This window comes from Schistocerca piceifrons, chromosome 1, assembly GCF_021461385.2.
Source record: "Schistocerca piceifrons isolate TAMUIC-IGC-003096 chromosome 1, iqSchPice1.1, whole genome shotgun sequence".
NCBI lineage: Eukaryota > Metazoa > Arthropoda > Insecta > Orthoptera > Acrididae > Schistocerca > Schistocerca piceifrons.
Genome location: NC_060138.1, coordinates 706818165 through 706836469, shown reverse-complemented (window position 1 = coordinate 706836469; position 18305 = coordinate 706818165). Strand labels below are relative to the sequence as shown.

Below are 18305 nucleotides of genomic sequence, written 5' to 3'. Positions count from 1 at the left end.
GAGCATTCAACACTTCTGCTCCCTTGTTGGTGCCCTCCTTGTCACCATTTACACTGACCACAAACTCAGCATGTCGGTGTTCCAAAAGATCAGTCACACATGCTCTCACAACAATTTAGACATGTCAAATATGTGTGCCAATTTATCACTGATATCTGCCACATTCATGGTGCTGATAACATTGTAGCTGAGAACTTTTCTCACATCAGCAGCCTAATTCTGGGTTTGAACTACAATGATCTCTCCCATACTCAGTCTTCCGATCAACAACTTCAAATGTTCAAATGGTTCAAATGGCTCTGAGCACTATGGGACTTAACTTCTGAGGTCATCAGTCCCCTAGAACTTATATTTACTTAAACCTAACTAACCTAAGGACATCACACACATTCATGCCCGAGGCAGGATTCGAACCTGCGACCAACTTCAAATATTTTTGAATGATTCCTCCACCGACCTACCCCTCCAACTGTTGAATGCACCCAGTGGCACAGCAAGTATATGATGAAATGTATCTAGAAACAAACCAAGGCCTTACATCATGCTTCAGTTCAGGCAGATTGTTTTTGACAGCATCCACAACCTGGAGCCAACATTACATCAAACAGATGACTGATCAATTTGTGTGGCTTTCAATCAGGAAAGATACACTTGCCTTGGCTTGCACATGCATATACTGCCAACACAACAAGATTGGATGCTATGTATATGCAAATATGGGACATTTTCGGGCTTCAGTCTGGCTACGTCCAGATCGACTTAGCAGTCCCTCCTCCCACATCTGAAGACTATAAATATATATTCATGGTGGTGGACAGATGCACACTGTGGGCAGAGGTTGCTCCAGTCAACAACATATCTGTTGATATGAGCACTAGAACACCCATTGAAATATGGTTGGCTCATTTTGGTTGCTTTCTCCACATCACTGCAGACCTTGGGCGACAGTTTCAGTGCAACCTTTTGAATGAGCTATCAAAACTATGCAGTTACCATTATCATTTTACCACAAGCTACCACCCAGCAAGCAATGACATTGTTGAGAGATGGCACCACACTTTAGAAGGCAGCTTCATGTGCCACAATGATACCTGAACTCAAGCTTTGCCCCTGGGTCTTCTACGTCTATGAACAGCCTTCAGAGGAGACCTCAGTTGCTTGTCAGCAGAGATGGTCTGCAGTGAACCTGTGCACATCCCAGCAGATCTCCTTGCCCCATCATCACTGACAGATGAGCCACAGCTTTCCCGTTTGGCACAGTCATTGTGGGAACACATAGCATGGATACATCAACCTCCTTAATCACATCGTGGATCTTACCTTCTTGTCACGCAGAAGGCACTAGCAGTCTGTTCTTATGTCACACTTCTACATCTACATCCATACTCTGCAAGCCACCTACCAGTGTGTGGCAGAGGGTACCTTGAGTACCTCTATCAGTTCTCCCTTCTATTCCAGTCTCTCAACCACGCTCTGCTACAATATTCCTACTCCAGACCCTTTGTGGTTCCACAGAGAGACAAACACACAATTGATATAGTTTGAAACAGCAAGTACACTAAAGTCTCCACAGGGTGGGGTTAAGCCTACTTGGGTTTTATCACCAATTTCTGATGGTGTAATGATGACATGAGGGAACCAACACCTCACACTCCTGTCACACTGTCCCCTACCAACGGCACACATTCTGACCTCCAGGCTCCAACCAGCTGTCACACATACTGGGTATTTATTATTTATTTATTTATTTCTTGTTCCGTAGATCCAGTTAGTGAGTCAATCACAAGGATATGGAACGTGTCAAATTGTACAGGTTTCAATTTAAACTTACAATAAATACAAGGGCAATTCAATGGCAAATTGTACATAGTTTAAGTAAGACATACTATAAATACAGTAACAGATACAATGTCAGCTAGATAACATAACAACCATTTGACAGAAAAAGGAGTTTCAAATAAAGGTTAAAGATAAGAGCACAAAGTTAAATCAGATATTAGGCCTACAAGAGTAAATACATGTACAGCCAATCTGTTGTTACAAAAAGTGTGCTAATGCCCAAATGCACAATAAAATCAATTGAACTACTTCTAGACACAATAAGTTTAGTGATGGTATACATTTTCTTTCAGGTATTCATCCACAGTATAATAAGATTTCTCTGTCAGGTAATCTTTGAGAACTCGTTTAAATTTTGGCAGTTCTGTATGAACACATTTTATATGTAGTGGTAGAGCATTGAACAGCTTAATGCTGGAGTAGTAAACTCCTTTTTGTACCAGAGTGAGACGTTTCATTTCTAAATGTAGATTGTTTTTGTTTCTGGTGTTATAAGCATGGAATTTACTGTTGTCTTGGTAGATGGAATAATTTTTGCACACAACGGTCAGCAAGGAAAAAATATACTGTGAGGCAGTTGTTAGGATACCTGTCTTCCGAAACAAGTGCCTGTAAGAGTGTCTTTGATGGACCCCACACATTATTCTGATTGCTTTTTTTTGGATGGTGAAAACTTTTTTTGCAAGTGGTTGGTGCCCCCAGAATATGATAGCATATGACATCAATGAGTGGAAGTAGCCAAAGTAGGCAACCTTAATAGTGTCAACTTCAGCCACTGAAGAAATTACCCGTAATGCAAATGTTGCCGAGCTAAGTTTTTTACATAGATGAAGAATGTGAACTGACTAATTACATTTACTGTCTATGTAAGCACCCAGGAATTTTGTGTCTTCAACTTTCTGTATTGGCTGATCTCTACATTTTATGTCAATTTCATTGGGATTACTTTGTGATGTAAGGAACCTCATATAATGAGTTTTATCTGCATTGAGTGAGAGACCATTTGAGGAGAACCAATTTAAGATGTCATTAAAAACAGTATTTGTAGTTTTTTCAAGATCATGATCAATCAAATCATCAATTAGAATTGTGGTATCATCGGCAAACAGGGTAAATTTGCTGTTTGTCTCAGAACAAAGAGGAAGATCATTAATAAAGATGAGGAAAAGCAGTGGGCCCAAAACGGAGCCTTGAGGCACACCACACGTTATCGTGCCCCATTCAGACGAGGCAGGTTCTCCAGAAGAGCCATTTGGCATTACAGTCTGCTTCCGATCCTGTAGATATGATTGTAGCCACAAGCCAACAGTACCACCTAAACCATAGTATTCTGCCTTTTTCCAAAGAATTTGGTGGTTTACACAGTCAAAGGCTTTCGTAAGATCACAAAAAATACCCACTGGAGACATTTTTTTGTTAATGGCTTCCAAAACTTGGTTGCTGAAAGAGAATATTGCCTGTTCAGTACAAAGACCGGCACGAAAACCAAACTGATTTTTGCTTAAGATACTGTGGAAGTTGACATGGTCTACAGTCCTCCTGTGCATGAGTTTTTCTAGAATTTTCAAGAAGGTAGTTAATAGGGATATTGGGCGATAGTTTGTAACAATGCTTTTATCCACTTTTTTAAAGAGAGGAATCACTACAGCCAACTTAAGTCTGTCAGGGACAATCCCATCTTGTAGGGATGCATTGTATATGTTGCATAAGACGGGACTAACAAATTTATAACAGTGTTTCAGTATTTTACTAGAAATATTGTCCACACCAGCAGAATTTTTATTTTTTAATGATCTAATGACTCTTATGACTTCGCTTACAGTAACTGGAGATAAGGATAACTGTGGGATTCTGTTGCTAATAGCTTTCTGTAGGAGGGACAATGATTCTTCCATGGAACCATTACAGTCTGTCTTCTCTGCTGCTCTCAAAAAGTGGTTATTAAATATTTCTGCAACCAACTCAGGTTTCTTTATGATACTGTCCCCTATTTTAATCTCTACCTGAGACATGTTCCCTGTGTCCTGCCAGTTTCCCTCTTTATTACATTCCATATAGTTTTAATTTTATTTTCGGATCTTTCAATTCCTCATTTTATGCACATACTTTTAGATTTATTTACAACCTTCTTGAGAATGCTACAGTAAAGTTTGTAGTGTTGTCGTTTCTTTGGATCATTACAAGTCCTGAGATAACTGTATAACATCCTCTTTGTTCTACAAGATGTTATTATCCCTGTAGTGATCCAAGACTTCTTGGCATTGCCTATATGACTATTTCTAACTACTTTTTTGGGAAAGATGGACTCAAATACAGACATGAATTCATTTAAAAATGAATTGTACTTTTTGTTTACATCTGTTTCCCTATAAACTCGGCTCCAGTCTATCTCTTTTAGGCTATCATTGAATTTTTTAAGGCCCTGTTCATTTATTATCCTAAAAGATTTCCAAGAATGCTCGGAACTGTTGCACACACTGATGTAATTGAGCCTACGCAATTGACCACCATGATCAGAAAGGCCAAGGATTGGATGTACAGTGATCTCATTGCATGTAGACTTATCTATAAATATATTATCTATCAGACTTTTACTGTTAACAGTAACCCTAGTTGGGAAATCTACTATTGCCATCAGATTATAAGACTCCATTAAATGTAATAAATCAGCTTTATTATTGCTCTCATTTAGGAAATCAACATTAAAGTCACCATTAATTATCAAGTTCTTGGACTTTGAGTACAGTATGGATAATAAAGAATCTAAGTGCTTAAGAAATACATTCAAATTCCCTGAGGGAGATCTATACAGTGCTAACACTACAGCCGTGAAGTCATTTACAGTAATCTCAACACCACATACTTCAATTTGTTGCTCTATACAATGGCTCTTTAAATCTAATGCATTGTAAGATATGTTGTTTTTTACATAAATTACCACTCCACTTTTTTCCATTATGGTTCTTGAGTAATGCACTGCCTGACAGTAACCACTTAGCTGTAACCTTTCAATATCTTTCACATGATGTTCACTAAAACATAATACAGCAGTATCTTTTATTCCTTGTGGTTCCCCTAAAAGAACAGTAATGTCATTTACTTTATTACCAAGTCCTCCCACATTTTGGTGAAAAATCGTCATTTCTTTGGAATTAGAGACAGATCTAAACTTTTGCCTAAAAAATTATCTGTAGCTACAGACACAGTACGTTCATTACTAACAATTTCCTGAAACATTTGAGTTTGAAACCGAGTCTGACTTGATGGTTGGAGCCATTCAAGTGCGATTGGTTCCAACTTTGGGGTACATTTGTGGACTTCTTCCAATATTTTTGTTTTTAAGAGGGTACCTAATGCTTTTTTTCCTGATCTGTTCAGGTGCATACCGTGTCTTGTAAATAATTCTCGTCCAAAACTGCTTACATCTACAACACAAGTATTTTTAAAATGCTCACACAACTTTGCTAACTTAGAGTTCGTTTGTGAGATAGCCTCATTTACACAGGACTGTGGAATTAAGTCATGTCTCTGTGGAATGTTCACAACAAATACCTTAGACTGATGAAGCGCTGATATTTTCTTCCTGAGCGACTGTATGGCATCATTCCCTTCGTTGCAGGCAACGTTGTTTGAGCCACCTATTAAGATCACACACTCGTTTTTTTACTTTTTCAGGATCACACCCCGCTACAACTTCTTGAAGTTTAGCACCTGGCTTCATAATTCCACAAACATCGGCAGCATTAAAACTGCTTTTCACTATATCAGCCATGCCTCTACCATGACTATCAGCGAAAATGTGAAAACGATTTGTTGATGTTTCACTCACAGCAGACTGGATCACACCACTGCCACTTTCATTGCTGTTAACTGAACGTTGTGGCTTTGGAAGATCAAACCTAACCTTTTTCCGATAGTTTATCGGTACACTCTTCTTACGATTGTTTTCACTTTCAGTGAGACTATTACTAGAACAAAGTACATCAAAATTGTTTACATTCTTGAACCTCGAAACATTTGCTGTAGACGAAGTTTTAGTGCGGATTGTTTGACACTTGTTGTGTACTACCTTCCATTCTGATGATTTATCAGCGTCATTTTGCACCGATGTAGCCATGTTCTGGCGAAAGTTTTTGTACTTCTGTCTGTCTTGAAGCAATGGATCCATGTTTCGCTTCGACTTCAGTTCCATATTTTCGGACTTCAGGCTGTCGATTTCCATTCTTAGACTGCTGATTACACATTGTAAACTAGCAATACGCTCATTATACTTTAATAATTCACTTTTGCACCTTACACACGAAATTTTAACAGCTTCACTGTAACTTATTTTTGGAGTAAAATCGCGGATATCTACACACGCCGCCATCTTAGATGTGTCCATTCCACCCAGTTGTCCACATAATGAGCTGATCACAAGATCAAGTTAACACTTCCCTATATATCAGATGCTCTGCACTTTGCATAGGTGAGGGGGAAGGGAGGGGGAGGGGGTGACTGCATTGGAGTGAAATAATCAACTAATCGATATGTGACAACTGCAGTTTTTCATGAGCTTCTCATGCTCATAGAGCTTCCTGTTCTGTTTAGCTTGATTGTGTTTTCACAGGTGGTATTTGCCTGTGTACAATAAAATGAAAATTATCATGCCAATACTTCATGTATGTGTTTTATATGTAGATGGTAGTGTTCCTCAGACTGTTCATTTCATCCTTTCTGTCTTCTTATTTCCTACTTCAACAATCCTCTGTCATTCCATCATCTTTTAATCTGTCTCGTAAAAATGGAGAGTTTACAGCATTCATCATAATAACTGTGTTGCTGTAAAATAGTAATGCACTAACTGGATTATGTTGTTGTTGTCGCAGTCTTCAGTCCTGAGACTGGTTTGAGGCAGCTCTCCATGCTACTCTATCCTGTGCAAGCTTCTTCATCTCCCAGTACTTACTGCAATTGATCAGATGTTAATAAACACGAATGTAAATCACAATTTCTGTGCTGGAAATCTTAATACTGGCTTCAGTGATCACTATGCACAGTTTATTGCTTTGCACATCCCAAGTGAAACAACTGAGAAAGAGGAACTTGTAAAAGAAGCAAGGAAATTCACTAACATACAAATAAACCTTTTTATACAGAGACTAAGTGAAGAAACTTGGTATGAAGTGTATACTTGTGAAAATACCGACAAAAAGTTTGAAAACTTCATGGAAATCTTCATATCATACTTTGAAGCTGCATTTCCATTAAAAAAACAAAAATGTCAACCTAACTTCAAAAAGAACAAATGGATTACAACAGGTATTAGAATCTCTTGTGCAGAGAAAAGAAGATTACACGATATAGCAAAGACACAGAACATGCCTCCTGAATTTCATTTGTACCTGAAGAATTACAAGAGGATCCTCAAAAATGTTGTAAGAAAAGCTAAAACAATGGCAAATGATAAATACATTGAAAATTCAAAAAACAAATCTAAAGTTATATGGGAAGTTATAAAAAATCAAACAAGTGAAACTAAACAATATAAAAATATGAACTTATGTTATGAAGGACAAATGATTTCTTGCCCAACAGAAATTGCAGGGACCTTCAACATATATTTTGCAAACATAAGTGAACAGTTGGTGAGTGGACTGGAAGAACACAACAAAATATCACCTCCATCATGCAATAGTGTGACAAATGTGTCTACATCTTTGTTCCTTTCACCCACAAATACTGAAGAAATTTTATCAGTTATAAAAACCTTGAAAACAGGGTACTCATGTGGAATTGATGGAGTACCAGATGCAATTATTAAAAAAATGCTGTCTTGCCTTAGCTGAACCCTTGACACACTTGTGCAACAGCTCACTGGCATCAGGAACCTTCCCTTCATGCTTAAAAACAGCAAAACTGAAACCACTGTTCAAAAAAGGAAATTCAGAATGTGTTTCAAATTATAGACCAATATCCCTACTGCCTGTATTTTCAAAAATTTTAGAAAAAGTTATTTATAAGAGATTGTCTGATTTCCTAAATAAAAATAAAATTCTCTCTACTTCACAGCATGGCTTCAGGAAAGGCTATTCAACTGAAAGTGCTATATTTGAATTTCTTAATGAAATCTATACTAAACTGGATGCAAGTGAGTTTGTGACAGGCATATGTCTTGATTTACCTAAAGCTTTTGATGTCATTGGCCAGAATGCCCTACTGCAGAAGCTTGACCAATTAGGAATTAGAGGTATATCCAATGAGTGGCTCAAGACATACCTATGTGGTCGCAAACTGATGGTTGAAGTGCAATATACTGACCATAACAAAATCAGCTACTACTATTCAGGATATGAAAATGTGAAATATGGCATCCCTCAAGGATCAGTATTAGGACCCATTCTGTTTCTCCTCTATGTCAATGATCTTATGTACAACAAGTATTGCCAAACTACCCTCCAATTTGCAGATGATACAAGCTTCCTTATTAGTGGTAAAACAGAAGAAAAACTTAAAGACTCCGCTATCCAAACAATGAACAGTGTAGAACAGTGGTTCAGCTACAACAAGCTAATTATAAACAAAGCAAAGACAGTAGCACTGAAGTTCTATAATGTAAAACGAAGACACCACCCAAACATAGAAATAGAACTTAGGGACAGAGTTCTTGAAAGTGTTGACAGCACTAAATTTCTGGGATTCTGGCTCCAGAACAACACAAAATGGGAGGTACACACTGAATATTTGCAAAGAAAACTAAACAAAACCTGTTACATGATACGGATCTTAAAAACTTGTTGCAGCAAAGCCAGCCTGTTAAATGTATACTACTCCTATGTGCACTCTGTAATTAAATATGGTATAATCTTCTGGGGAAATGCAACAAATATTAAACTTTTCAGGATGCAAAAGAGAATACTAAGAATTATTGAAGGGGTAAACAATACGAAATCATGCAGACCCATATTCAAAAAACTGTCAGTTCTTCCTCTTCCTTGCATTTTTATCTTTGAAACATCAGTTTTCATCAAACAATATATCGATAGACACCCAGATATCTCATTAAAAAATGAAGATATACATGCACACAATACAAGGCAAAAATCTGACCTTCATATGAAACAGGTGAGAACATCATTGTGCCAAAAAGGCACACTACATACTGGGATAAAGATTTTCAATAATATACCTAACCATATTAAATCAATAGGTGAACTCTGTAGTTTTAAGGCTGAAATAAAGGCATATTTAATTGATCATTGCTTTTACAGTCTGACAGAATATATAAAAGCCAAACAACAAAAATAAAAATGCATTATTAATATTCTACTTTGTATGTTGCCTGTAATGGTTGTTGTATGTATGAATCTTTCCGAAATTACTTCAATATCTAGTCCTTAGGATTGCAATACAAACTGTATTTTATCTTGTAAATACCTAACCATGTCCAATATCCTTGTATATATTCTATTCATATAGGATTTGAAGGACTAAATAAATAAACCTACATCCTCCTGAATCTGCTTAGTGTATTCATCTCTTGGTCTCCCTCTATGACATTTACCCTCCAAGCTGCCCTCCAATGCTAAGTTTGTGATCCCCTGATGCCTCATAACATGTCCTACCAACCAGTCCCTTCTTCTTGTCGAGTTGTGCCACAAACTTCTCTTCTCCCCAATTCTATTCAATACCTCATCATTAGTTATGTGATCTACCCATCTAACTGGAGTATAAACGATGAGAAATGTGAAGATTTTGTGAGGGGCACGGACAAATTCAGATTAAGCCTGTAGCAGTTAAGACAGATAACAGAATGCTAAGCTGGTTAAGCAAAAGTCAAGAACTTTTCACCACCGCCATTGAAACTAAGCGTAATGCCTCACAACAAATTTTATACGTCTTATACACAATAAACTCAGTACAGAATCACTTTTCTTACAATACATCTGTTTTATGGCAAGTACAGGGTGATTATAATTAAAGTTAAACTTTCAAACCACTGTAGAAATAACACCACCCATCAGAATGATGTCAAATTAAAGCAGAATATTATCGGAGAAGGAGGAAAATGCATGGCAGAAGAAAAGCAAATAGTTACAAAATGTAGCAATAGATGGTGCTGTAAACATCATAACTTAATAGTGGTCAACTAAAAATGACAAATGAAACATACAACAATGCCTAGGGTTTATGTTTGATGTTAAACAAACTGTTCTACTCTGTCTGCATGGGTGTACAGGTGTGATAACCCATCCATCACGGGAAGGTCATATCACATCGGATGGGAAAAATTTGGTTTTAATTGTGCTGAGGCCAAAAACCACATAAAAAGCATCAATCAGAATCAAATCGGATTATTAATTTCCATTTGAATGACACAAAACATGTTCAATATGCTGTCAACCATTTTCTGCAACAAGTTGAAATTGAGAAACAGCGTGTTCCACAACTGATCAAAGTGTTTCAGGGTTCACGTTCAGAACGTGTTGTGCAATGCATGGCTTCAATGCAGCGAAGTTTGCAGTTGGAACACTGAACACAATGACTTCCAGATTGCCCCACAGCCAGAAGTCACATGTATTAAGATCAGGTGATCAGACAGCCAGGCTGTAGGGGAATGGTGGCTGATAATTCTAGCATTTCCAAAATGACACTTCAGCAGCTGCTTAACTGGATTTGCAATGTGTAGAGGTGCATCATCTCGCATAAAAATGATCCCATCCACACTGTTGGAGAGCTGGAATGACACGAATGTGCAAAAGACACTTATAGCACTTACCAGTGATAGTACAGGTAACAAGATTGGAAGCATCCATCTCCTTGAAAAAATATGGCCCTATGATAAATGATACCATAAACCCACACCACACAGTGACCTTTTCAGGATGAAGTGATACTGGTTTATTTGCGTATGGATTTTCTGTTGCCCATATTCGACAATTCTGTGTATTGACATCCTGTCAGATGGAAGTGGGCTTCATCTCTCCACAAAATCTTCCAAGGCCAATCACTGTCCTCTTCCATGCAAACAAGAAATTCTAAAGTGTGTCTCTCACTGGCAGGTCAACAGGAAGCAACTCATGCACATGCGTAATTTTGAATGGATAGCAAAGAAGGATGTTTTGTATGATTTTACGCACCGTGTTCATGCATATGTCCAATGTTTGGGCAATTCTCCATGCACTACATGTTTGCACATCACCAATCAGCTCCTCCTGCATTGCTGTAGCCACTGCTTCCACTGATGTCAAATCAATTCATTTCCTTCCTCTACCAGGTTGCACACCAAAAGAACCCATCTTTTCAAATTTATGAATCATTTTCTCCAGACGCATGGCAGTCATTGGACCAATGTCTTTTTTCAAACCTTTCAGTGTCTGGAACTTCTGCAGAGCAGCCTGTGCACAGTCATCATTCTTGTAATTCAGCTTCACAAGCAGAGTAAGATCGTGCATTGGGACAGTCATGGCAAACGTCGCAGACACGAAATGAGGAAAAACTGTGTATCCGGTGTGTTTATACCAGCTCAATGGGTTGTGCACATGACAGGTTTTACGTATTCAGACACATACAGCGCCATCTATTGTTAACATTTTTTTTCCTTCTTCCATACGTTTTCCCCCTTCTCCAATAATATTCCAATGCCATTTGACATGATTCTGACTGGTGGTGTTATTTCTACAGTGTTTTGAAACTTTAACTTCAATTATAAAAACCCTGTATTTACAATCAGATTCTCATCAGTTTTATCTATCATGATGTTTAAGTACAGGACATTTTAATGTATAAAATTAAGTTTGAGAACGTATGAATCTGACTACTTACATGTCCGTTACTCCCAACACAAAGAGTAATTGATTTGTCAAACCAACGGTCATAGCCTTTGCCATGAAGTAGACTGCAAGCAAACTTGTCAAGTTTGCTGGGATCTTCCTGAAGTGTAATGAAAATTTGTAACATTAAAATCACAGCACATCATTTCAGAGTACACACACACACACACACACAGGGAAAGAAAGAAAAAAGGGGGGGGGGGGGGGGGAGAGAGAGAGAGAGAGAGAGAGAGAGAGAGAGAGAGAGAGAGAGAGAGAGAACTGCAATCCAAATGTTGGAGGCAGGATAATGGCAAGAGGTCAAAGTTGTGAATGAAAGTGAAAGATGGAGGTTCATGCCAGAGGGATTACAAGACTGCAAGATATATCAAAAAATATTTTTACAAAAAGCTCTCTACTTTGGGTTCCACAATTGTTATGAACTCTCTAAAGCTAGAAACTATGGTTCCACGTAACAGCTTCTTGGAATTACTTGAAAATAGCCCCATAATCAAGATGCAAAATTTCATATTTTTGACATAAGCATAGAGCTGTGATTGAACTATGATTTTTAACCATTAAAAAATTTCACAAATTTTAAGGAGCAGATTCCTCACATAAAAACAAGGAAAAAGTCCATATAAACATAATAAACAAAATATTCTTTGTTTTGGAATTATTAATTAAAGTTTATTTTCAATGTGTTTTGGGGTAAGTTTGTGCATTTGAGTTTAGACTTTATTCAGCATTCCATATGCTTGGTAGTAACTAGTGTCCTCACAAATATTCCATTTAACCATAGCAGCATATTCAATTCATAAACATGCAAAAAATTACATTTCCGTAAAGCAATTAAATGGGAATGACTGTGAACAGGACTGCTGTAAAAAGAATGAGTTTCCAGACCATTGTCCAATTATTAAGACAGAATCCATAATATCAAAAAGTATGGATGGAGGTAGACCCAGATTCACTCATATGCATCAGTAGAAAAATCCAGTTATCAACACACACATTAAGATATCATGTGATCCATTTAATAATATGGAAAGTATTTCATAGGTAGTTATTGTACATGTAACATATCCAGTATTTACAACATCTGTTACTTGCTGACCACCAACCACAGCATAACTTTTGACAATGGTTTGTTATACAAATCTCTGACCAGTTGTTTACATGTTCAGTCTTGTTTGCAGATGGGGCAAAATTTGGAGGAGACAGAACAACCAACATTTGTGAGCAGACAAAAATCCTCATTGTAATTTTCAAGCCAGACACTAATAGCAGCTTAAGATTAATCTATGAAATGCTATTGTATGTGGGTGTCTGATAAGTCCACAGGTTCTTCCAGCAGATCTTATTGCTGCAGTCTACAAGATCTTTATTCACAAGAAACTTCAGGAGTATGTACTAGATGTGGCATCACAAATACAATAGCACATGTCATTTTTGCCTGATAGGCCTTCTGTATATATCCATCACATTGTTCAAGATGCACTGGGTGATATATTTCAGACACTATTTATACATTATTTTTTAGTTTTGTATTAGAAACTTGTAAGAGTATTTCTGAGGTACCCTGTATAACATGCTCCATGACAATCCTCAGCTACTCAATTCAAGGAATCTGGTCATGAAAGCACAAGTCATGTCGCATGAGTTGTAACATGGTTGTTTACATGGACTGTGGATTAATAGTAAACTACAATGAAGAGTACCCAGTTTAGCATTATCAATAATATGGTAGTCCTTAACTGTACTTGTGGGTCTGTCATCTGATTTGTTACTCATTTCAATATTTTTGCACCTATATAAACCCATGTTCTGTACTTTTTTGTACCTTAATGTTAGAGAGTAGCTAACAGAATACAAGAATACACAGGAGCGTCACTTATAACAGAAACTTGTAATGGTCAGTTTACCTTATCATATTCAAGAGGCTCTTCATCTAGGGAGACAACAAATGCTGCTTTTTCTATTGTATCTAAGGAGCATTTGTTCACACCATCAGAAAAATATCTCTTCCTGGTTTTTGACCAATGAGTGCGGTCTCCTGCAGTCAATGCTGCAAGTTTCTCTTCACCAGCAGATGGTGATGATTGGTCATTCAGTATCTGCATTAGCTGCCTAGATAAACAATATGAAGTTAAAATTGCCTTTAGATGAGGTAAGCAACTTCAGTATTTAAAGAAACTTAAACTTCACTTTGGTATCTATGAAACAGTATTTTAAAAACAAACACAAATTACCTATTAGAGCTTACGTCTAACAAAATAACTGGAAAATGAAATAAGAAAAACACAGCCATAACTCTGCAATATTGATCTGCCTTTATTATTCTTATTTATAGGAACAAAGAGAACAGCCAGAGTATCTAAATAAGTAGGCAAGAATCTTACTTCATGAGGCAAATAATCTGTTAACAATGATCACACAATGGTTTGTGATGCTCTATAAAGTGTCCACATTTGCAGACAGATAATAGGACTTAGTTTCATCTGTTTTTGCAGAACACAGATTCTTCACAACTTGTTGCAGTTAAGATAATAATATTAAAAATAATTGCACTTGCACTGCAAAAGCAGGTGGAACCCAGTCTCATACAGCAAAATAGCACCAGTTCGTATTTTCTTTGGCATATTGAATGCATTTGACTGTGTGAATCACATTATCCTAGCTACACTGAGATTTTGTGAAATTGATGGTACAGCCACCCAATGGATAGTGTCATATCTACCAAAAAGAATGCAGGAAGTTAGTTAGTAATTCAACCAGTGTAATCATGGGAGATTCCTCTGTGGGGAGAATTCACATTTGGGGTTAGGCTCAATCTTAGGTCTGTCGTTGTTCCTCATATACATAAATTATCTTCCTTGTAATAGGCAATAAGCAGGGTTAATTTATTTTGCAGATGACATTAGTGTGGAGACATCCACTACAACATCCATTGCTTATATGATATGAGTAGAATACCTGTGACTTGACCAGAGGCTTCATTTCATTCTTGACATCCATGGTGAACAGTTGTGTGTCTTTTAGCTGTTTATATATTTGTCCAATAAAGTGCAAGTCTACTGTACCATGTCATACCTCATTTATATCCTATCCACATCATACTCTACTTCCAGACTGGTGATCTTGACAATTTGCAACAACCACATATGACGTAATTTTCATGCTGATATAGTTTCTACACTATGACAATATGATCTGCAAGTAACCTCCATGTGCCAAAATTCACATGCCATGTCAACAGTTCCTGTTGTGGATAGTGCAGTGTTTCTAAACCAATGCTTCAATCACCTACAGTGAACAATTGTACAAGTGATATGCTCCAGTACAATGCTTCAACTTATGACTGTGGAGCCAAACAATCGAGAGCAACAAACAATTTGCTGTGGAATCTCATCACTGTTCTCATCTAGCAAAAACACCATGAAACTGCAGAACTGCAACATTCAGCCTACTCAGAGTCATGTTCATTTGCCACAGATGCCATGTCTTTCACACCACATGTGAATTTATTTGACCTGCCTTTGATACTGCCAGCTGCCTGGATTCTGAACATTCTCATTATGCCATGGAAAAATCTGAAGCGTACTCACTTTTACCTGGAATAACCTCAAGCTTGATCTGCAATTGTCAACAACTAATTTGTGATGATTGGCATCACAAATGAACAATTACATCAAGTACATTCAATCAAATGCTGGCAATGTATTTATATTGTTGACAACAATGTTGAAAGTCTTATGCTGCAGCATCAGTGTGCTTACTTCCAAGCAGTGGCCAAGCCTGACCAACTTTGCCTCACTGCTATCAACTCTGACATCACTGCATCCTGTTGGTGCAGCAACCTTCACACAACATCAACAAACCCCCACCTCCTTGCCACCCATGCTGTACTCACTTGCACCTGTGCAGAAAATCATCACCTGAGTCACTACCAAGTCTGCACAGAACACCATAGGGCACACTGAGATTGGGTATGCGCAGAATGCCGATGACCACACCACACCTAGGCAGAACCACTTCTACCACCACCAGGCAACATGTCATCACCACCACTTGGCACAGTAAGCTCCAGCCACAATGACAAATGCCTCATGCATTACAAGGTCCATGTTGAAGCAGCTGACTTCTCAACAGTGCCCCCAATAGATTCATCTACCCAAGAAGACTATTCTAGTCACCAAAATGCTCTAAAGAGCAGCAAATATTCTCTCAGTCAATGGACATTGACTGCTACCAGTCTTCACAGCTCTGACTGCACACATGAATGCAATGTTCTCATTGACTTTGACTCCAATGAGTATACTGTGGGATTTCCATCTTCACTCATCCCACTTCCAAGCACTGCATTTTCAATCACACAACCTGCCTCATCACCTCCAACAAACCACATTTTGACCTAACTCACTACCACTTGACAGCCATTGATAATGGATGGACCTATGGCACTTCAATTGCACAAAGCTTCCAGCTCGCTGATCACAGTGCACTGACCCATGATCTGCACCCTACAACTATTATCGTCCCGACACCTCATATAGATATTCTCTGTTAAGCACATTATACAACCGGGCCTATGGATGGAATTCATAACCACTTCAATGACATGGTGGCTGTACAACATGCTGCACTCCTGTACTTTGACACGGACTGCTGCATCAGGCATGACACCAGTCCCACCGACCAGTCATGAACACCCAATGTCCAATCATTCCCACTCCCTGCTCCAACCAGCATCTGTGTTGTCAACAATCCTGGACACACAATGAAACACACACATTGGTACAAAGCATTTTACCTCACCACCAGGCTGCCCCACCCCTGGCATCACCAGGAACACACCTCAAGCTGTACAGCACATAGTCACTACATCTCTCGCATACCACATCTCTTGCATACCACTCACTGCCACTCAGCTCAAACATTGCCCACTGCTGATCCTCACATGACAACATCACACCCACTGGTTACATCCACCTTGTTTCACAATCGACTTCAACACATCTACACATACTGACTGTGCTCTACAATGCCACACCCAGAATTTGCCACTTTCAACTGTGTAGTTCACCCTCAACTGCCACTGACAACTTCAGCAACTCTTCCCAATATGAGATCACCATAGCAATGCCAGACTCTATGTGATGACATCTCTGTGTAAACCAATGTCAACCATAACCTGAAATGGATCAGTAATTATCCTTCCTGCCTTCTCACAGGTCCCAATCCACCACCGATGTCCACCGCACTGCCCACATTCTTCGAAGTTCACCCCGGCTAATAAATTAGTGACTCACATCACTCACACTGCACTTAACATATGCCATCACTTTCATCAGATCAAAGTCTCCCTGGCATGCCAACATTTGCCACCAACAGCCAGCCCTCATCTCTTCAGTCCTACCACTGACATCCTTTGTTGATGCACCAGACACTTGCCATGTCAACTACCATGACACCACATACTCAACACTCATACCACATCCACTGTGACTTCAAGAAATGGTCCAGCCATGTCTTGCAAAAGTTCCAACTATGGCACGACCAGTCATGCTCATCTGCACATCATCACATTGAGAGATGGTACTGTCATGTCTTGCAAAGGTGTGAGCCATGGCATGACTGAACATGTGCATCTATGCAACATCTCTTCTATAAATGGCTTACTTGTGTCTCATGAACGTACCAGCCCTGGTGCAACCAATCATGTACCTACTACACACACAAATGTGAGTTTCATGGAGGTCCTGCAGTGCCGTGACCAGCCATGAGTTAATACTGCTGTGAGTCATGTTAACTCCAAGTTGAGCAGGTTACTGCTGACTGAAATGAATTCTTATACGAGTGCAGTGCCCGTTGCTACAATTGGGAGATGGGGCTATACTAGACGTGGTCTGTATCTGAATAGGAGAGGGTAAGACAGGTTGGCTGAACTTCTTGGAGTAAATGTACAGGAAGAGGGGGGGGGGGGGGGGGGGGGGGGGGGGGAGACCACCATACAATGCAAGATCCCTGTGGTTACTGGTGTCAGTGGGGCACCTTTTTTTGGTTAGAATCAAGTTTTGTGGCATCCTGTTTCAAAAGAAGTCACTATAACATAAAAGCCCCATAAGAATGCACAGAAAAGTGAGGTTAGCTTATTCCACCAAAATATTAATGGATTAAGTAATACAGTAGCAGAGCTTCTTGCTTGCTTGCAAAATCTAGAGGGAGACATAGACATCATGTGCCTGTCTGAGCACCAGATAACCACAGGGTTAGATAAGTTATGTATAAAAGATTACAGTCTAGCAGCTTACTCATGCAGAACTAATATGGAAAAAGGAGGAGTTGTTGCATATATTAAGACAGAAGACAAGTTCAAAATCACTGACACAAGTAGATTTTGTAGTGATCAGCACACAGAAGTGAGCTCGTGTGAATTAATGCTGAAAAACAGTTCACTTTTAATTGTAACAGTATACAGATCCCCACTGGGAAGTTTTGATTTATTTATGAAGAACCTGGATTTCTTACTGTGCCACCTGTCAGACATCAGCAAGCAGTTAATAGTCTGTGTTGACTACAATGTAGATTTTCTAAAGGATTCTGTTAGAAAAAATTATCTGGAAATTGTATTTGGATCCTACAATTTGCTCTCAGTAGTTAACTTTCCAACAC

The 18305-nt window shown here is 38.6% G+C and overlaps 1 protein-coding gene across 1 annotated transcript in view; it reads right to left on the bottom strand.

The window, feature by feature from the left end:
- LOC124710724 (carnitine O-palmitoyltransferase 1, liver isoform-like) overlaps positions 1 to 18305 on the bottom strand; it is a 210599-nt gene that overhangs the window by 50479 nt on the left and 141815 nt on the right. The window contains exons 8-9 of the mRNA XM_047240949.1: positions 13556 to 13760; positions 11644 to 11751 (exon numbers count right to left, since the gene is read on the bottom strand). Coding sequence (XP_047096905.1) covers positions 11644 to 11751; positions 13556 to 13760 — 313 coding nt within the window. The remainder of the gene's footprint in view (positions 1 to 11643; positions 11752 to 13555; positions 13761 to 18305) is intronic.